Genomic DNA, 16,872 nt, shown 5'->3' with positions numbered 1-16,872 from the left:
TAAGTCTGTCTCTGCGGACGCAAATTTCAAGCTTGCGGGGAGGTAACGAAGCGAACCCAGCGCAACTCCGCCTTCGGAAAGCGCCCACTCTTGGGCTTCCGGCACCGCCCTTGTCCCTCCAGGCACTTCCGTCTGAGCTGGCAGTTCGTGGACTGCGGGAAGCCACGCCCAGTTCTTCCGTTCGGTCTCTCGCCACCGCGTCAGTTAGCGCCACGAGGGTAGCATGGCAGGCGGCGAGTTGCGGGCAGCGCTGGAGCAGCGCCTCGAAGCCCTGGCCATCCGCACGGAGGTCGTGGAGCACCCGGAGGTGAGGCGCTCCCGCCGGGACCACCCCGGGAAGGGGTGGGCTCTGCTGCAGCTTCTATGGGGCGAAGGCGCTAAGCCTAGACGTCCCAGGGGTAATGTGCCGCAGAAACTTCCGTTCTAAGGCATTTCCCGGGATCTAGAGTACGAAGGGGACCTGAAAGTACCATCAAGGACCTCTCCACATAGGACGCTGATGTTATTGTGAAAAAACCTCATGTTTTCTTCTTGGAGTGATTTTTTTTTTTTTTTTTTTGGCCGCGCCACGTGGGGTGCGGAACCTTAGTTCTCCACCAGGGATCCAGCCCGTGACCCCTGAACTGGAAGCGCGGAGGCCTAACCACTGGACCGCCCGGGGATTCGGAGTGATTTTTTATGTTGAGAACTAGTACAACATATTGAGAACTTGCGCATCTCAAACTGGCTAGGGATGTTTGGTCAGTGTGTTAACTTTATGCGTATGTAAGTTGCCAAGCAGTAAACCCGGCTTTGCAGTGGCTGCACGTGCATACAGGATGCCAAGGTTAGAGTTTGGTATTTTTTAACATGATTTATTGATGGGAAGATTTTTTTTTGCACATATCTGACGGAGCCAGTACGTAACCTGAGTGGTGCAAGGACAAAGTTTTTGCCCAACGCTTGAGTAACAGCTAATGATAATTAGCTAGATATGGTGATGATCTTCCAAGTTTAGAGGAAGTCATCAAAAGTATATTCTTTGACCCTTTTGCCTCCCTTATAGTCCACATACTCTCCCCCTTTTTACTGCGTGTATTGCCAGCTTTTCTGATTTTTTCTGTATATTAGTCCAGGGTCTCATTCCCTGCCCTCACTCCCTCTCTGCGGTTATCTTTTTATAGAGTGGAGATCGTCATATGGCCTGGATGTAATGGAATGCCAAGGAATAGGAGTCTGGGCTGCTATAAACTTTTTAAAATTAATTTTTATTGGAGTAGAGTTGATTTACAGTGTTGTGAGGGCTGCTATAAACTTTACCAAAAGTTTAATGGAAAAACAAAAACATTTTAGGAGTGTGAAGGCTTGGCCTGCACACTGGAATGGAGAACTGTTCTAAGAGAAACTATCAATACTTCCTGAGGCCCTGAGATGAGATACATTTGCTAATGGACTGGGGATGGATCTCTACCAGTGAAATCCAGGTCATTGAGTACTCCCTAACCTTACACCCACCAGGCAATATACAGATAACTGTATGTGTGCAGTGTGTGTATACATGCATATTATTTTTAAACTTCTCATGTGATATTTCACAGGTGTTTACAGTTGAAGAAATGATGCCTCATATCCAACATTTGAAAGGAGCACATAGTAAGAACTTATTTCTTAAAGACAAAAAGAAAAAAGACTATTGGCTGGTGACAGTTCTTCATGATAGACAAATTAATTTAAATGATCTTGCCAAGCAGTTAGGTGTTGGAAGTGGAAATCTGCGGTTTGCTGATGAAACAGCCATGCTAGAAAAACTGAAAGTTGGCCAAGGCTGTGCCACACCGTTGGCACTCTTCTGTGATGATGGAGATGTGAAATTTGTTCTGGATTCTGCTTTTTTGGAAGGTGGACATGAAAAGGTGTACTTTCATCCAATGACGAATGCTGCAACCATGGGATTGAGCCCTGAAGACTTTCTCACATTTGTGAAGGAGACAGGACACGATCCCATAAGACTAAATTTTGATAAAAACTAATTGGGCTAATACATTTACTTCTGAAAGCTGTTTTTCTTACTTGTAATTATAAAAAGCATTAAAAGTGGTAAGATATATATAGCACCTTGGTTTGGTGACTACCTAAACTACTTAAGGAGCTATTTAACTATTTCATCTTAAAGGAGCTGTTTTTAAGAAGATATATTGAGGTAGTTTTAGTCAGCTGAGAGATTCCACCCTCCCCTCCCCCCATGACAATTACTTGTTACAGGAATGCCTTCAACAATTAAGGATGAATTAACATAGGGAGTTCCCTGGTGGCCTAGTGGTTGGGATTCCAGGCTTTCACTGCCTTGGCGCGGCGGGGGAGCAATCCCTGGTCAGGGGAACTGAGATCCTGTAAGCTGTGTAGCAGCCTATATTAATTAATTAACATCAAAACTAAGATTAGTTAACTATCTAAGATTAACTATATTACATCTTCTGTAAGGTGTTATACTTGAAAAAAGCAAACTGCAAAAACAGCATATATAAAATTATATATATGACAGTGTACATACAGGGGAAAAAGAGGAATATGGGAATATATTCAACTGTTATCTTTGAGGAATGAGGATTAAGGAATAAGAATTCCCCAGCAATATAATTAAACAAGGGGGCAAGGGCAAAACCTTCCTATTACCGGGTGTTTGTTTTTAAACCAATGCTTTTTTTTTCAGTGAAAAATAAGCTAATTTTTAAATAAAATTCTATAGAAAATTTTAATCTAGAAAAACACTCAAAGTAGGGATGGAAAATGTTATGTCATAATCATTATACTAATGAAATTATATTTTAAAACTCAGGAGCAGAAAATACATAGGCCTTCATGTATACATACATACAAGAAGGATTTGCTTAGTCTTCAGAGGTTACAAAATGTGAACAAGCTTGAACAAGGTTCCTTTGTCCTCTAGGCTATATTAAATTTTACTCATCCCCTTTCAACTGTGGCATCTAAAGCAGTATAAGAACCCAGGATTATGCATTGTCAGTTGTCATATAGAGGCTAGTTCAAAAACAGAGGAAAATTGATGTACTTTTCCACCTCACTTAGATTCAAACAAAACCCCAGTTGAGGGTCTGACTAGACTAGGCTACAAAATAGCCTAGAGGTCTTAGGAAAATTCTCGTTTCCTCTAGAGTACAATCAAGTGGGATATTTGAGAGATAATCATATTTTCCTAAGGTTGAACACTCAAAAAAATATTTGCTTCTGGTAGGGAAATTGTACTTAATTTGTACCAATTTGCATTACTGAAAGGCAAAAGTAAAAACTTGTCATCTTTGGATCTATGTGTAAACTACAAGTCTACTCAAGGCAGAATTTTTATAAAATACAGAATGGATTTAAGAGATGAGTTAGTAAGAAATATTTTCCATAAATGATAACCTTATTTCTGAGGTGCTATGTTAGTTTCTGCCTACTCTGTACTATCTAAGAAAGAGGAAATTTTAGGTTGCTTTGCATATAAAATTAAGGTTTAACGAACAGAATCAAAGACACTGAGGACCTCAGATAACTGGTCTAACTGTCCTCCCCACCTTATGGTGAAAACAGGCCCAGAAAGACTGACCTGCCCAAGGACACAAGGCAGGGTGCCATCTCTAACATTACGCCTCCCAAAGTCTAGATGTGAAAATGAAAGAGACTGATTTGTACAATCTATTATTGTATTTAAACCTATTTTGAGGTTGACAAGACTGATAGACTCTCAGTTCTCTCCCAAAACCTCCAATACTCATCCCAAAGTGATTAGGACAGAATCATCTAAACAAGGTTATATGTTATAAAACACATAAAACAGGTTTTCTAGGGCAAAGGGAAAGGAAAGAATAATATTGGGCTAAATTATATGTTATGATTGCTGACCACTTGTTATAAAAATCACCTCTTTTTATATTAGTTTAAAATTCACCTCTTGTTATATCAGTTTAACAAGTGAATGTTAAACCAACTTAATTTTTTTAGGAGAAATAAAGTTAAAAACTAAAATGAAAAATAATGAATGTTTTTAAAAAAAGACAAATGGGCCAAATGATGGTATCTATTTTGTTATAAACTGGATTTTTTGTTATGAACTGTGGCTTATATTAGGTATAGCCAAGTAATAAACATTTTGCCATTCAACTCCAAATTTCTCAGTAGCATTACTTTTAAAGGAAATGTTACATCTTTTATATTATTGGATTTGATATTTAATAACAGTTACAAGTACAATGGCAAACACTGAAAGAGAGAACCCTTAGTAGAAAAGAAAAAGACAATTTGAAATCACGTTTTGTTAAAGGTGTTGTAAGTGCAACTTTATCCATAAGCATTCCTTTTAAGGCATTTTCTTTGTCCAAATATCTCAACATGTACATCAAGGTTTATATTATAAAATGGGCTCCTTTTGTATTATTCATTCAAGGCTTAAAGAAAAAAATACATCTCAAGACTAAGTGTAGCAGAAAAGAAAACACAAAATTTCACTTTTCTCATAAAAAGTAACTTAAAATACAAGTCATTTAGCATACATTATTACTCCTCATTGTAATTCCAGATTTGGTACAATATCTTTTTCACTTCCTGACATAAAATTTTAAGACAGTGCAGGCTGTAATACTTCATTTGTGAGGTGGCTGCAATTCCGTAATATGCACAGTGATTTTTAAATAGGCTTTTACCATGCCTTGCATGAAAGGTGCTACATACAAACCTGTTTTGTGTACTCTTTGGTAACCACCAGTTCAAAAACTTGGACCGAACATTTCCACATTGCCAGATCTGAAGCACTTTATTGGAGCTCTGGGCCGAAGCTATTACCCTGTATATAAATTCTTTAGTTTCCGAGGGGGTTTGGGTATTGATTTAGAATAGAGCCAGATCATTAAAAGCATGTCAGGCCCCAGTCCGGAAAGTGGCCCCAGTTAGTTTCTAGTTGGCTACACTATTTTGTTTGGCAGAAGTGGTTTATCTAAGGGAAAAGCATGACTTCATACTAAGTTTGCTTCTGATGGTATCTTTTGGAGATGGTAAAATATTCATGGGTTATCTAATCCTTTCTTGAAATGGTATGAAAAAGGTGATTAATATAATTAGAATATTCCACTTTTGCAGTCTCAAGTATTCTCTTGGTTGTCTTGCTGCATTTTCTCAGGGTCAGCCCACTCAGGTTTAGTACTTTATAGGCTACCCTTAAGCATTTTCTAATTGAAGCAGTAATGTGCTGCCTCAGTCAGCATGTTCTCTATTTTAGGATATTAGTGTCCTGTAGAGACCAAGCTGTGATATCATACACCCTCACTGGGCTACCTCCTACTCATTAAATTTCAACTTTCAGTAAATGTCCTGGAATGTGTCCTAGTTGTGCAAATTAGATGCTAGTTAATATAAATCTAAGTTACCCACTCACTGTATTTAGCTAAAACATAATTTCTATATTTACTTTCAATTTATCCACCTAAAGATGAATTTACATTTTTTACATGCAAGTGTCTCTAGACTGCCATGATACCCATTATCAGTCTGATACTTGAATCTAGGGAGTCATGATGGAGACATGTTTCCAAGTCTAGAGAATAGGTTTTAAATATGTCTGTTGTGCAATATTTGTATTTTAGTAAGAATCCTTTGTATTTACATTTACATAGCACCTTTCATCCAAGGGTTTAAAAGTGATTTAACTTTACAGCATTACTTGGTGGCAAAACCTAAGTTAATGGTGGCATTATGAAGTCCAGGTTCTCTAACTTCCATTTCAGTTTCTTTTCAACTATACATGCTGTTTTTCATTAATGGTCTTTCTGAAAGTAGACTATGAACACAGCAGTGTTACTGGCCTACCAGAAAGAGAAAGAAAAAAAAGAAAGGTGTGAGGAAGGAGGGAGAGAGGGAGACATGTATCTCATGGCTACTAGGTTAGTGATGAAACACACAGTTCATAAACCACACACTATGGAATTATTCCAAAAAGATTTTTAGAGCTGGTAGTGAGAGCCTAAGAAGTATATTGTTAAAATTAAAAAGTTAGTATCTTTCTCATTTCAGACCTTTAAGATTATTCTGATATTTGTTAAATAATGAATTTGCATTAGTAAGTATCAATGCAGTTTTTTGACTTCATAAGAAAATAAAACTGTGATATAAAATTGGAACTACAAAAAAATTGATGTTTCCCTGGGTTGACTAAATTTACCTTTTTTTTGTGCTTCTTTCAAATGTTTAAGGTAACAAATGCATACAAATATTTCAAAAGTACCGATAACAGTTACCAACTTTAATGTATTATAAAGGACAAAAACAGAAAGATTTTTATTAATAAGTGATAACCTTAATAATAAATGAGTTCCTGGCAAAATGCAGATCATAGTAAATTATTTACATTATTTTTGCCATAAGAAAACTTCTTAAGCAACAGTCAGCTCTCAAGTTAAAAAAACAAACACATACATAACCCAGTACTAAAGGAGGGAAATGAGTTCAAACACAACAGCTTTATCTTGGGAATGCCATTTTCTAGAAAACCATCTTACTAAAAAAAAAGTTTCAGAAAAACACACTTTAATTACCTTAGATCCATGTGTGAATTGCTTAGTGTTGCTAGTGGGGGATACGGAAAGATTAATATCACTGTAAATTTTTTATAACTCCTATCTTATTATGGATTTTTCAGAATTATCTCATAAACTGAATTTCTTTTGCAGTGCATCAAAATAATAGGCTTAAAAAAAAAAAAGAATACCAACACATGCAGTCTGCTAACCAAATAAGGCTCTGACATGCCAAAACAATGTTCTCTGTATCTTGATATATAGTACATCCCACAACATACTACAGCATTTAATTTAGGTTTACACAACTAAATATAAATGGCTAGATTTAGACTAATACTTAGCAGAAGCATTAAGCAAACATGGATAAATTCATAAACAAATGATGAAAGAAGTATATTGTTCTTGGAGTACTTCTTGAAACCTTAAAACACTTGGTCCTTAGTGAGAGAACATCCTTTATTCAGTAGATCTTAACAGTACAATGTACAGTAAGTCACAAAACCTTCTAAAAATTTTGGCAGTTGACTCCAGTAGTGCTCCTTGATTCAAGGAAGGAATGAAGGTTTGTATTTCTTTCCTGCTCTAGTCACGAAGGATTGTTAAAGTCTTAAAGATTTTAAAAAGTGATTCCTATAGTTGGGTGTCTTGTTACTTCAGAAATAAAGGCTTCACACTGAGAAACTGAAGGACACTTTTCTCTCTGTATTTAGTTGGAAGGTAGAAAGAAGAAAGAAAATATAAGAAAAGCTTGAAGATAAGAGATATAAAATACAGAGCAACCACTAAAAGAACAGCATGCACCAGATAACTTCTATAGGGATGAGAGTGACAGAAAGTCAGAGACAATTTTTTTTTGAGTGGCTCTTCATAGAAAAGGCATTTAGTTTATTCTCCTCAATTATCAAGAATGTTGCACAGAAGTTGTATTCCTACCACAAAGAAAGACTTCAAACTGAAAATAATTTCTAAAACATTACTCATTAGTAAAATCAAATTTAAATTGAGGGGAAAAAAGAAAAATAATTTTTAAAGATTGGTTTCCTGCACTGATGGGCAAAATCTTTTGGGACTCACCTAATCTTGATTTACTAGTAAGACAGAAAGTCATGAATTAAAGCAAGCAATATTTACATCTGTTAATGCAATGTGCACTTGTTCTTATACTTAATGCAGTTAGTTTGTATAAATGAGATTAATCTCATTTACATTTTAAGCAAGAAACTCACCACTTGGCCCACATGTCATGTAGTGGGTAATAGAATTAGGAGCTTTGTTGCTCCCTAGACCTGCTTTTTGAATTTCTGCTTTCTTGTACTTTGTCCACATCTGCAGGAGAAAAGCATTTCATGTTATTTAATGAAAGGCTAAACAGAATACAATTCATGAAGGTAAGAAACTAAAGAGCTCTTGTTGAGTAGGGCAAGGAGAAGGAATCTAACTCTGGAAATGTTATTAATCTGATAGACATCTCTTTACTTAAAGACTGATTTTTATATTTTAAAAGCTATTAAGTAATATACTTATGCCCTCTTAGTGTCAGATAGGTTTACTTACTATGTTTATTTAACTAAATGGTCACATATAGTTTTAAAGTAAAAAATAATCTTGCATGCAGCAGCAGAAACATCCACAATGAAATAATTGTATTATTTACTAAGAAAACCAGGGCTCGAGGCATATTTTATTGGCAAATAACATACCTACTTACACTGTTAGAACTAAAATTGCTTTGATCAAAGGGGACCCAATGCCTAACAATATAAATTTACAATGTCACAAATAATAAGGGTGTAATTTCTAGAAATCTAAGCTAGGAATATGAAAGCTATTCAATTTCATCTAAAACTGGGGTACTAATACAGGCATACCTCGGAGATATTGCAGGTTTGGTTCCAGACCACTGTAATAAAGTGAATATTGCAATAAAGCGAGTCACAAGAATTTTTAGTTCCCAATGTATGTAAAAGTTGTGTTTACACTGTACTGTAGTCTATTAAGTGTGCAATAGCATTATATCTAAAAAACAAAGTACATACCTTAATTTAAAAATACTTTATTGCTAAAAAGTGCTAACCATCATCTGAGCCTTTAGCAAGTCATAATCGTTTTGCAATAGTAACATCAAAGACCACTGATCACAGATCACCATAACAAATATAACAATGAGAAAGTCTGAAATAGTCTGAGAATTACCAAAATGTGACACAGAGACACGAAGTAAGCAAATGCTTTTGGAAAAATGGCACCGATAGGCTTGCTCAACACAGGGTTGCCGCAAACCTTCAATTTGTAAAAAAAATGCAGTATCTGTTAAGTACAATAAAGCAAAGTGCAATAAAACGAGGTATGCCTGTAATCTGTGAAGCCGCTAGAGTATGATGGAGCTGTCTTGGAGGAAAAAAAGTGCAGCTGTTCAACTGAGTCAGAGTTGCTTCACTTTTATCTCAAAAAAAAATTTTTTTTTTTTAAATTGGGGCATCTTTGTAAGACTTCATTCATAGAAAGTATTACGTTGATTTTTTTAAAGTTTGGGAAACACTAACTATATGATTTCTAAGGTTCTTCTCACTGCTAAAAATTTGATTTCAAGTGCTATCAAGAAACACAGGTAAAATAGTGTTTGGGGGGAATTTTATGACTCTACAGCTGGTGACAGTTTCTGGAGGAAGTCTAACCTGTATTCTTTGACATCAAGACACATGGACCTGGTATGTATCTATCTGTCTTACATGCACAGTGTGTATGTTCTTTTGGAAAACATGCTGTATATATAACTATAGCCATTTGGGTTAGAAATACTTCTTTCCTGTAAGTCTAATATTTTAAAATAATCAGTTTTTACTATAATAGCATATGATTTCTCAATATATTTTTATAAATAAATTTAATATTTTAAACAGAGTATAAGGCCAGACTTATCTAAAAAGTTGAAATGGTTGTGAAATAATCTTTGACTAAATGTGGAAATTACACTAATTATTACATTTGTATCATATATGGCCCCATGTAATCTCACCTATATTTACCATTAAGTTTTATTATCAGGTTATGCAAAAAGGGACACCAAAAACATTTGAAATGTTCAGACTGATTATGAAACAAGTGACAACAAAACAGACTGATGTATTCATGTAGATACTAAAAAATATGAAAAATTTCTGATTCTGTTTATTTGATTACCCACATTAAAAGCATTTTTAGTAAGAGCTGGCTATGAGAAAAGAAGAGAATAGCTTAATTTATAAAGGATACAAATGTCTTTCCTTCTTTCTTTTTTTTAAAAAGTTTTGGCCGTGCCACACGGTTTGCGGGATCAGGGATTCCTGGTTTCGCGACCAGGGATAAACCCCGGGCCCTCAGCAGTAAAAGCGTGGAGTCCTAACCACTGGATTGCCAGGGAATTGCCAGGATACACATTTCATTAAGCAAAGATTCTCTATAAATTTTGTTTTCTTTTACCCAATTAATAACAATTTAATACAACATGTAAAATAATAATTTCCTCCCCATTTCTTCTAGATGCCAGGCTGCATGACTGTCAGTAATATTTAGGCTGAATCAAGATGGCAAAAACATTTCAGAGACAGAACTAAGATATACTTCTCTAGAAGTAAGTGATTCAGGGTTATGGGTTTCTTGGGGTTTCTTTTATTCTGGAATAAAACAATTGAAGTTTAGCTGATTCTGCTTTAAAAGTGCTATGACCACAGCAAGATAATTTTAAAGTTTATGACATAAGTCAGAGTTAGCAAGTATTTTCTCTATCTTTTATGATTAATTTTTAGTTAAGAGCTTGCATTTATTCTTAATTCTAAAATTTGTTCTACTAAAAACATACTTGTTTGTTTAAGTGATTACAAATACTAATTTTGCATTTTATTTTAGCACAATGTACTCATTTTAGAAAATTCTGTTTTAAGGACATATATAATTTAGTAATAAATAAATTATAGAATTATATAAGTAACAATTTTCACCACTTTATAAGCTTGCTACCCTTTTTGAACAGAAGTAAAAATGCAAATTTCTCACACACTGAGTATGATTTGCTTTATTTCTCTTTGACTCTATATTAAAAAAAACCTGAAAAAAACTACTGTGTTAACTGATGCCAAGTAAAAAAGTCATCTTGAAGGAAAGATAGTACTTGAGCTCTTATATTTATCAAATGAAGAAAAGTGCAGAGAAGAAATAGAATACAAATACTCCTAGTCCCTGTATGTCACATTTAAATTTGATGTTTTTTTAAAAAAAAGAATTACACTAAATTTATGAGTATTAACAAAGTTTTAAATCTGAACAATTTTATAAATATGAGCAGTAGTTAATAACTATTTCTTTGAAAATAAAACAGCAGGCTAGAAGGCATAATTAAATGGCAAAAGAAAATGACATCTTTTTAACATAGTTTCCTTACTAATACTGTACATGCGCAATATGAAGTGCACATTTTGTAAAAAAAAAAAAAAAAAAAGGAGAGGAAGAGAGGTAGGGAGAGAGGGAAAGGGGAGCAAAGGGAGGGAGAGAGACAATGAGCATTCTTTTTTGGAACCAATGAAGTAAATATGACTTGGAAATGCCTTGTTGGTAATTATAGCATGCAGCCATTTTAACATGCCTCTAGGTATCAAAGTAACAATCTCTTATTAGGTGACAAGAAATGTCAAAGAGGAGCATGTATTGTTAAGGTTCTTAAAGTCATGCAAAAAATGTACAATGCAATTAATAATTCATGCAAGCTCTGTTGTGGTTACATAATCACATTTATATACATGCCACAATGTACACCTGAACACTATCCACAATTTAAAAATAAAAGTATAAACCTAGCCAAATGATACTTTTCAACAGCAGCTCTTCAAATCAGATTAGAGAAGCACAGTGCATATCAAATGACATCAGTATTATATTGTGCAGTTTTGATCATACACAACCATATTCATACCAAACAGTTTGATTATCCTCAGAAACCAACAATGCAGCTTCTGTGTCATCGGGATAGAGGCATGCAGGAGTGATAAGATTATTGCTAACTACAGAAGACTGTGGGTTACTGTTACTGCAGTTCTGATGATCAGAAAACTGCTCAGTATCCTTCTGTGCAGCTTCATCCAAAGAAGCAGAAGCCTGGTCAGTTAGCCTGGTGACTGGTCTGGGAGGTAGCCCACTTATGTTACTAACTAATTCTGTATTCAGGGATAAAAATGGCTGAGATGGATAAGCCACAGTAAATGAGTCTATGCTATCTTTAGCTGATATTCCAAATGCATCATTAGACATATTAACAGTGGCAAAAGTTTGGTTTAGAAAATGTGACCTTTCTGTTCTTGAGTTTCTGGCCTGGGCATATGGAGACGTGGGCTTGTCTGTAGCTAAATCATTTTGTGCTTGAGAACCTACAGCATAAGTTGGACTGTGAAGTGGATGAGAGGACCACTGGTGTAAACGGTACTCACTAGATGCTGCAGTGATGCTGCTATCAGCAGTAGCTGGTGGTGAATCAACTGACATAGGTAGTCTACTGTCCTTGGTCAAAAAATCATGGATGCTCGTCCTTCGAGTAGTTCCTTCGGCAGTAGAGATCACACTGCTTGCACGAGGTAAAGTGGCATAGGGATTACTATCTTTTGATTGTCGTGACAGAGAAGTTTCTTTTACTACTTTTATCTTTCCTTGAGTGCCTAGTGTAGGCTTTCCAGAAGAACTAATGAAATAGGTATCTTCAGTCTTTTGAGGACCAGGTCTCACAAATTGTTCAGGCTTAGTTGTCCATCTATCATAGAAGTCTCCTGGAGTTTTTCCACTTACTGACCTGGCCAGACCACAGCTAACTGGTTTGTTTTTTCCCAAAAAGTCAGAAGAGACAGACAAACTTTTCATTACTTCATCTAAAAGATTCTCTTGACTTGAGGGCTTTATCTGTTTAAAAAAAAAAATCAAAGCAGATTAGTGAATACAGCCATGCTTTTACTTTCCTGATACACTAGACTGTACAATACAAAAATTGCTAATATCTCTAAACCCTCCTTAAAAAAAAGCTCTAAAGTTCAACCACAGAAATTTAACTTGTAGTGTCCATCTAAATTAAGGTCACCATAGATAAAACTAACCTGTATTGAGGTAAGCTTGTTGCTTTCTTCCAAAAACTGTTGTAGAGTAACAACTTCACTTCCAGGGGAACCAGTTTTGACCTTGTGATGTGCTCGACTCTCTAGTGTTTTGTGCTGGAGCACTGGACTTGATTTGGGCTGTCTTTTCAAGTATTGGATTGGACTGCTACCACTGCTGGACCACGCCTCATGCTCATGAAGCAGGCTAAATTCTCCACTGCTGTGGCTTTGTGGCCTGCTTTGGATATTAACTGCACCTGCTTTTGGAGTAAATGGTGTGTTAAGAGTTCAATAATAGAAATGAGATTAAATACTGACATTTGTTGACTGGATTCTTACGAATAGCCAAACTGACTTTCAAAGCTTTATTCAGAAATGCTTAGTAAACCATGTTCATCTCTCATCAGTCTAACAAATGTCTACCATAGTGTGCTTCCTTATTTGTCAAGTTGACAAATGTTATAAGCTCCACAGGGCAAAGACTTGCCATCACCACCATACCCACAGCCTAAACATATAAAGCAGGCACTCAATACATTTGATGAGTAAATGAATGAATAAACAAGGAAATAATACATTTTTTAAAAGTCAGGTTCAAATAATTGTAAAACACCTCACAATTTAAAACAAAACATGATTATACAAATTTTTAATTATTTGAAAATGTTAAAACCAAAAACTCTTCCAAATGCTAAAAATTCTAATTCTTTGACTTTCTATGAGGTCTGTATTCCTTATCTGAAGGTTTATTTGTTGATCCTAAATGAATAATCTTAAAGAAATATTAAAAAAATTTAAACAGCAAGCATCTAAGGAAACTCAGATGGAGACATGTAATTACTTAGAAAATTCCAGTAAAAATATAAAATTAAGTATGTAGTATTTTATTTTTTAATGTCTGAATCATCTGATTCTCCCTGCTTTCCACTGTTGGTATGGTGGCTATACAGCTTTCAAAGACTTGGTTGAGGCTGAACAACTATACAGAATGCAAATTACTAGTTCTGGAAAAAAGCTCCCTAAAGTTTATGCTATTCCTTAACAGTGCTTATTCATTTTGATCCATTGCAAACTGTGTAGATACAGCATCAAGATAGAAAATGCAACTTTCCATGGTTTCCTAATCACAGAGAATAAAATGGGTCAGGAAAGATTTTGGCTCAAGCTATGTAACATTTTACAGGAAAAAGATTTTCTTAAATTTTCAAATCAGAAAAGACTTACTTACATTTCAGACTATATTTTTCTACAGGATATAAAAACATGATTATAAAAATGAAAAAATAATCCCTCCTTGAAATCAGATTTTTCAGATCATTGCAACAAAGTCAAAGCATTAATAATAAAATATAATCACAACTGAGACAAAATGATTTTATAATATGAAAAAGCAACAGAACAAATGCACTCATTATAATTTAACAATTCTGGACTGTAGAGAATAACTACTTTCACAAACCTTTATAATCTATTAAATAATTCCAGAATATGAGTAGGCAGTATACCTTTAAGGAAAAAGGCGTTAGTCAATACTTCCAGACATTTACATAAAAATTTCACCTTGGAATGCATATTAAAAAATTGAGGAAAAAGATATCTTGAACTAATTCTTTATATGAACTATGCACCCATTTGGCTCTTGTTACACTTACACACACACACACACACACACAAAATTGTCTTTTCAAATTAAAAAAATATATTCCTCCTTATTTCATGGGTAAGAAAAGCTAAAACTATTTCTAAAACACCTTCTGTGAGTTCAATGTACATGTATCATGAGAAAGTTAAGGACAACCACTTTCATGACAATGACAAAATGTAAGTAAAATAGGAACCTATAGATATTTTGAAATATAAAGATTACAAGAAAAAGATTTTATCTGTGAGGATGAAAAATGGAAACTAAAATAACTGCTCCTGTTTTTACATTTGTACACATTGAAATACATTTGTATTGCAATGTGAAAAGTATAAAATATTCCAAGGAACTATGTTCCAAACACAGAATGATTTGGATTTCATACTTTACCCCAGAAACTTCATCAATCTCCCACTTTTAAATCTGGAAATGGATGGAGCATATTAATAAATTTACCTACAGCATACCTTTGACTTCATGGAGTGAAGCATTATTATTGCTATTGCTAGTGGATGTTCTGCCACTATCAAGGCTGGCTGGTCTCGAAGCTAAATGAAAAAATCAGGAGACAGTGATAAAACTTCCAGCTGAAGACAATGAACTTTACATTCTGATTACAGAATGCTTTGAGGAAGCAATCATGCATACTTTCACAGGCTGAGCATGCCCACAGAGAGTTGAATCTTACAGATTAGAGAGGAAAGGCATTTCCAGATAGTTCAGTTAAACAGCTGAGAACAGGACACTTCTCAGACAATAGCTGAGATTCAAAGAAAAGAAGATAAAAGTGCATAATTAGATTTGGAAATGGATTTCTAGATGGATACCAGGACTGTTTTAGTTGAACAGAATGACATGCCCCCCCCGGCCAAAAAAAAAACTGGTGATTAGGTCACTTACAACAGATCAGACAAGGAACCCTGCACATTGCAGAGATGCCACGAACAGGAGGAATATGAGCATCTGCACAGTTAATGTCCTGTATTCCTATCCATACAAGGGAAACAATTGCACAGTTAACATGGCCCTATCCTACGTCTTAAAGTCCTGCTTACATATGAAATTCCTTTAACATATTCCTTTACATATGAAATTCCGTTATCCATTATTTGTTAATTTAGTTTGGTAAGATATGACTTTCCAGATAGAAACTAAAAACTCTGAAATGCTCAACATTGCAGAAAATGTGGTTTCTTAGAGTTTGTCCTTTGCCAAAGTGAGTATTTTTAAAATCAAACATAAAATGTATCTCATCACTTTAACCTTATGCCAAAATGGCAACAAAATTACCTTTGAGCATTGTGCAGGCATACTTTATAAATGACCTTGATGAAAACAGAGACAATTTGGATGAAGTAATAACCTTAAAAAAGGCAAAAGGGGGTAGTAGGTTTGAAGAAATAGCAGAGGTAGCTATGAGATGCAGGTTAGAGAAAACATGCTTGCTGGCAGTGCTACATTCAGCAGGTCAATGCAAGAGTCTTAGCATTCTCATTCTGTATGTAATATGTACTCTCTAAATAAAGTTCATATCTTACCATGAACTCTTGATCCCGTACTAGAATCATCACTAATACCTTGTGGACTTACGTCTTCAAAGGATGTAGTATCTACATAAAATAGCAAAATGAATATAAAAATATTTTTAACAAAAAAATTATAAAATTTTATTTATGCAGAATATGGAAATTCTTTTTCAACCATGTATAATACATCTTGATTTAACATATTTCATAGATTCCATCAGAAACGAATAGAAGTAAGAAACAGAATAGCTCTGATGAGAGTTGACTTGCTTAGGGAAAACACCAGAAGCACTGAAACAATCTGCTTGTGACCCTGCAAATCAAAGCAGGAGCCTGGGTTGCTCTATGTGGTTCTCTGTGATGCTATAGTGTTTCTAGGTTTTTTTTTTAAAGCTTCTATCACTCTCTCCTTTTCTCATTCTTTTACTTGGTTTACTTTTCCATTTCTTGTTAGTTCATTATCTGTTTATTATGAAAGGCCTAGGAAAGATTTTAGTTATTTGTACGATGTTTTAAATTTTTGAAATGATTTGAAAATTCCCTCAGATCAAATCCAGATTGTTTTGATCATTATTTCAGGTTGCTGCTGTCAAAAAAGTAAACACGGGAAAGTCAAATTAAAATTCCTGTTGCCAACAGTTACACCACAGTGCAAATAGCAGACGGCCTATACCTTTATTATTAACCAACTGCTTGGATCTGAAGCCTGTAGAAGAGTTGACAGTTGAAAAGTTGATGGCTGTAGTAGAGAAGGCCATAGCTCCCAATTCTTTTCTCCTTTTACCCGTTGCAATATCATCAGGAACCTCCAAATTCTCAGTACTACCTGTCCACTGTCCTCCTGCTAGGACCATGGACTGCACCAGGTCATTCATGGCTGGGATGCAAATGAAAGCAAATGAATCAGCATGGTTAATGTATTTGCTCTTATTTCTATTTTGTATTAAAAATGATCTGACTTTTGTCTATGGATTAATGCAAGTGAAATAAAAAACTAACCACAAGGTCATTTGAATTATGACATGCATTCAGCTGAATGAAATGAG

At 35.1% G+C, this 16,872-nt stretch overlaps 2 protein-coding genes across 12 annotated transcripts in view; one reads left to right on the top strand and one right to left on the bottom strand.

The window, feature by feature from the left end:
- The first annotated feature begins 179 nt into the window (after window positions 1–179).
- Window positions 180–4,048, top strand: LOC132434899 (prolyl-tRNA synthetase associated domain-containing protein 1). The gene is made up of 2 exons (XM_060026592.1): window positions 180–307; window positions 1,578–4,048. Exons 1-2 carry the CDS (start codon window positions 224–226, stop codon window positions 2,007–2,009), a joined length of 516 nt encoding a protein of 171 aa, XP_059882575.1. The 5' UTR covers window positions 180–223; the 3' UTR covers window positions 2,010–4,048.
- A 291-nt stretch (window positions 4,049–4,339) lies between these two features.
- CCDC88A (coiled-coil domain containing 88A) overlaps window positions 4,340–16,872 on the bottom strand; it is a 193,893-nt gene continuing 181,360 nt past the window's right edge. For 2 of the 11 annotated variants that reach the window (XM_060026585.1, XM_060026587.1), the window contains 8 exons: window positions 16,500–16,703; window positions 15,839–15,910; window positions 15,201–15,287; window positions 14,768–14,848; window positions 12,659–12,918; window positions 12,005–12,467; window positions 7,775–7,874; window positions 4,340–7,248 (listed from right to left, as the gene is read on the bottom strand). In XM_060026585.1, coding sequence (XP_059882568.1) covers window positions 7,810–7,874; window positions 12,005–12,467; window positions 12,659–12,918; window positions 14,768–14,848; window positions 15,201–15,287; window positions 15,839–15,910; window positions 16,500–16,703 — 1,232 coding nt within the window. In that variant the 3' untranslated portion in view covers window positions 4,340–7,248; window positions 7,775–7,809. Of the gene's footprint in view, window positions 7,249–7,774; window positions 7,875–10,558; window positions 12,468–12,658; window positions 12,919–14,767; window positions 14,849–15,200; window positions 15,288–15,838; window positions 15,911–16,499; window positions 16,704–16,872 lie in introns of those variants that run through there. The other 9 variants (XM_060026588.1, XM_060026591.1, XM_060026583.1 and 6 more) reach the window with 6 other exon arrangements.

The sequence above is a fragment of the Delphinus delphis genome, chromosome 12, assembly GCF_949987515.2.
Source record: "Delphinus delphis chromosome 12, mDelDel1.2, whole genome shotgun sequence".
In the NCBI taxonomy this organism is placed as follows: domain Eukaryota; kingdom Metazoa; phylum Chordata; class Mammalia; order Artiodactyla; family Delphinidae; genus Delphinus; species Delphinus delphis.
The sequence above is the reverse complement of the archived record's forward strand: the minus strand, read 5'-3'. Positions and strand labels throughout refer to the sequence as shown.

Excerpts from the sequence above, each read along its gene's own strand:
- LOC132434899 (XM_060026592.1), top strand. The coding sequence starts at position 224 with ATGGCAGGCGGCGAGTTGCGGGCAGCGCTGGAGCAGCGCCTCGAAGCC. Across the intron at positions 308-1,577 it reads AGGTCGTGGAGCACCCGGAG|GTGTTTACAGTTGAAGAAAT; the intron begins GTGAGGCGCTCC and ends GATATTTCACAG.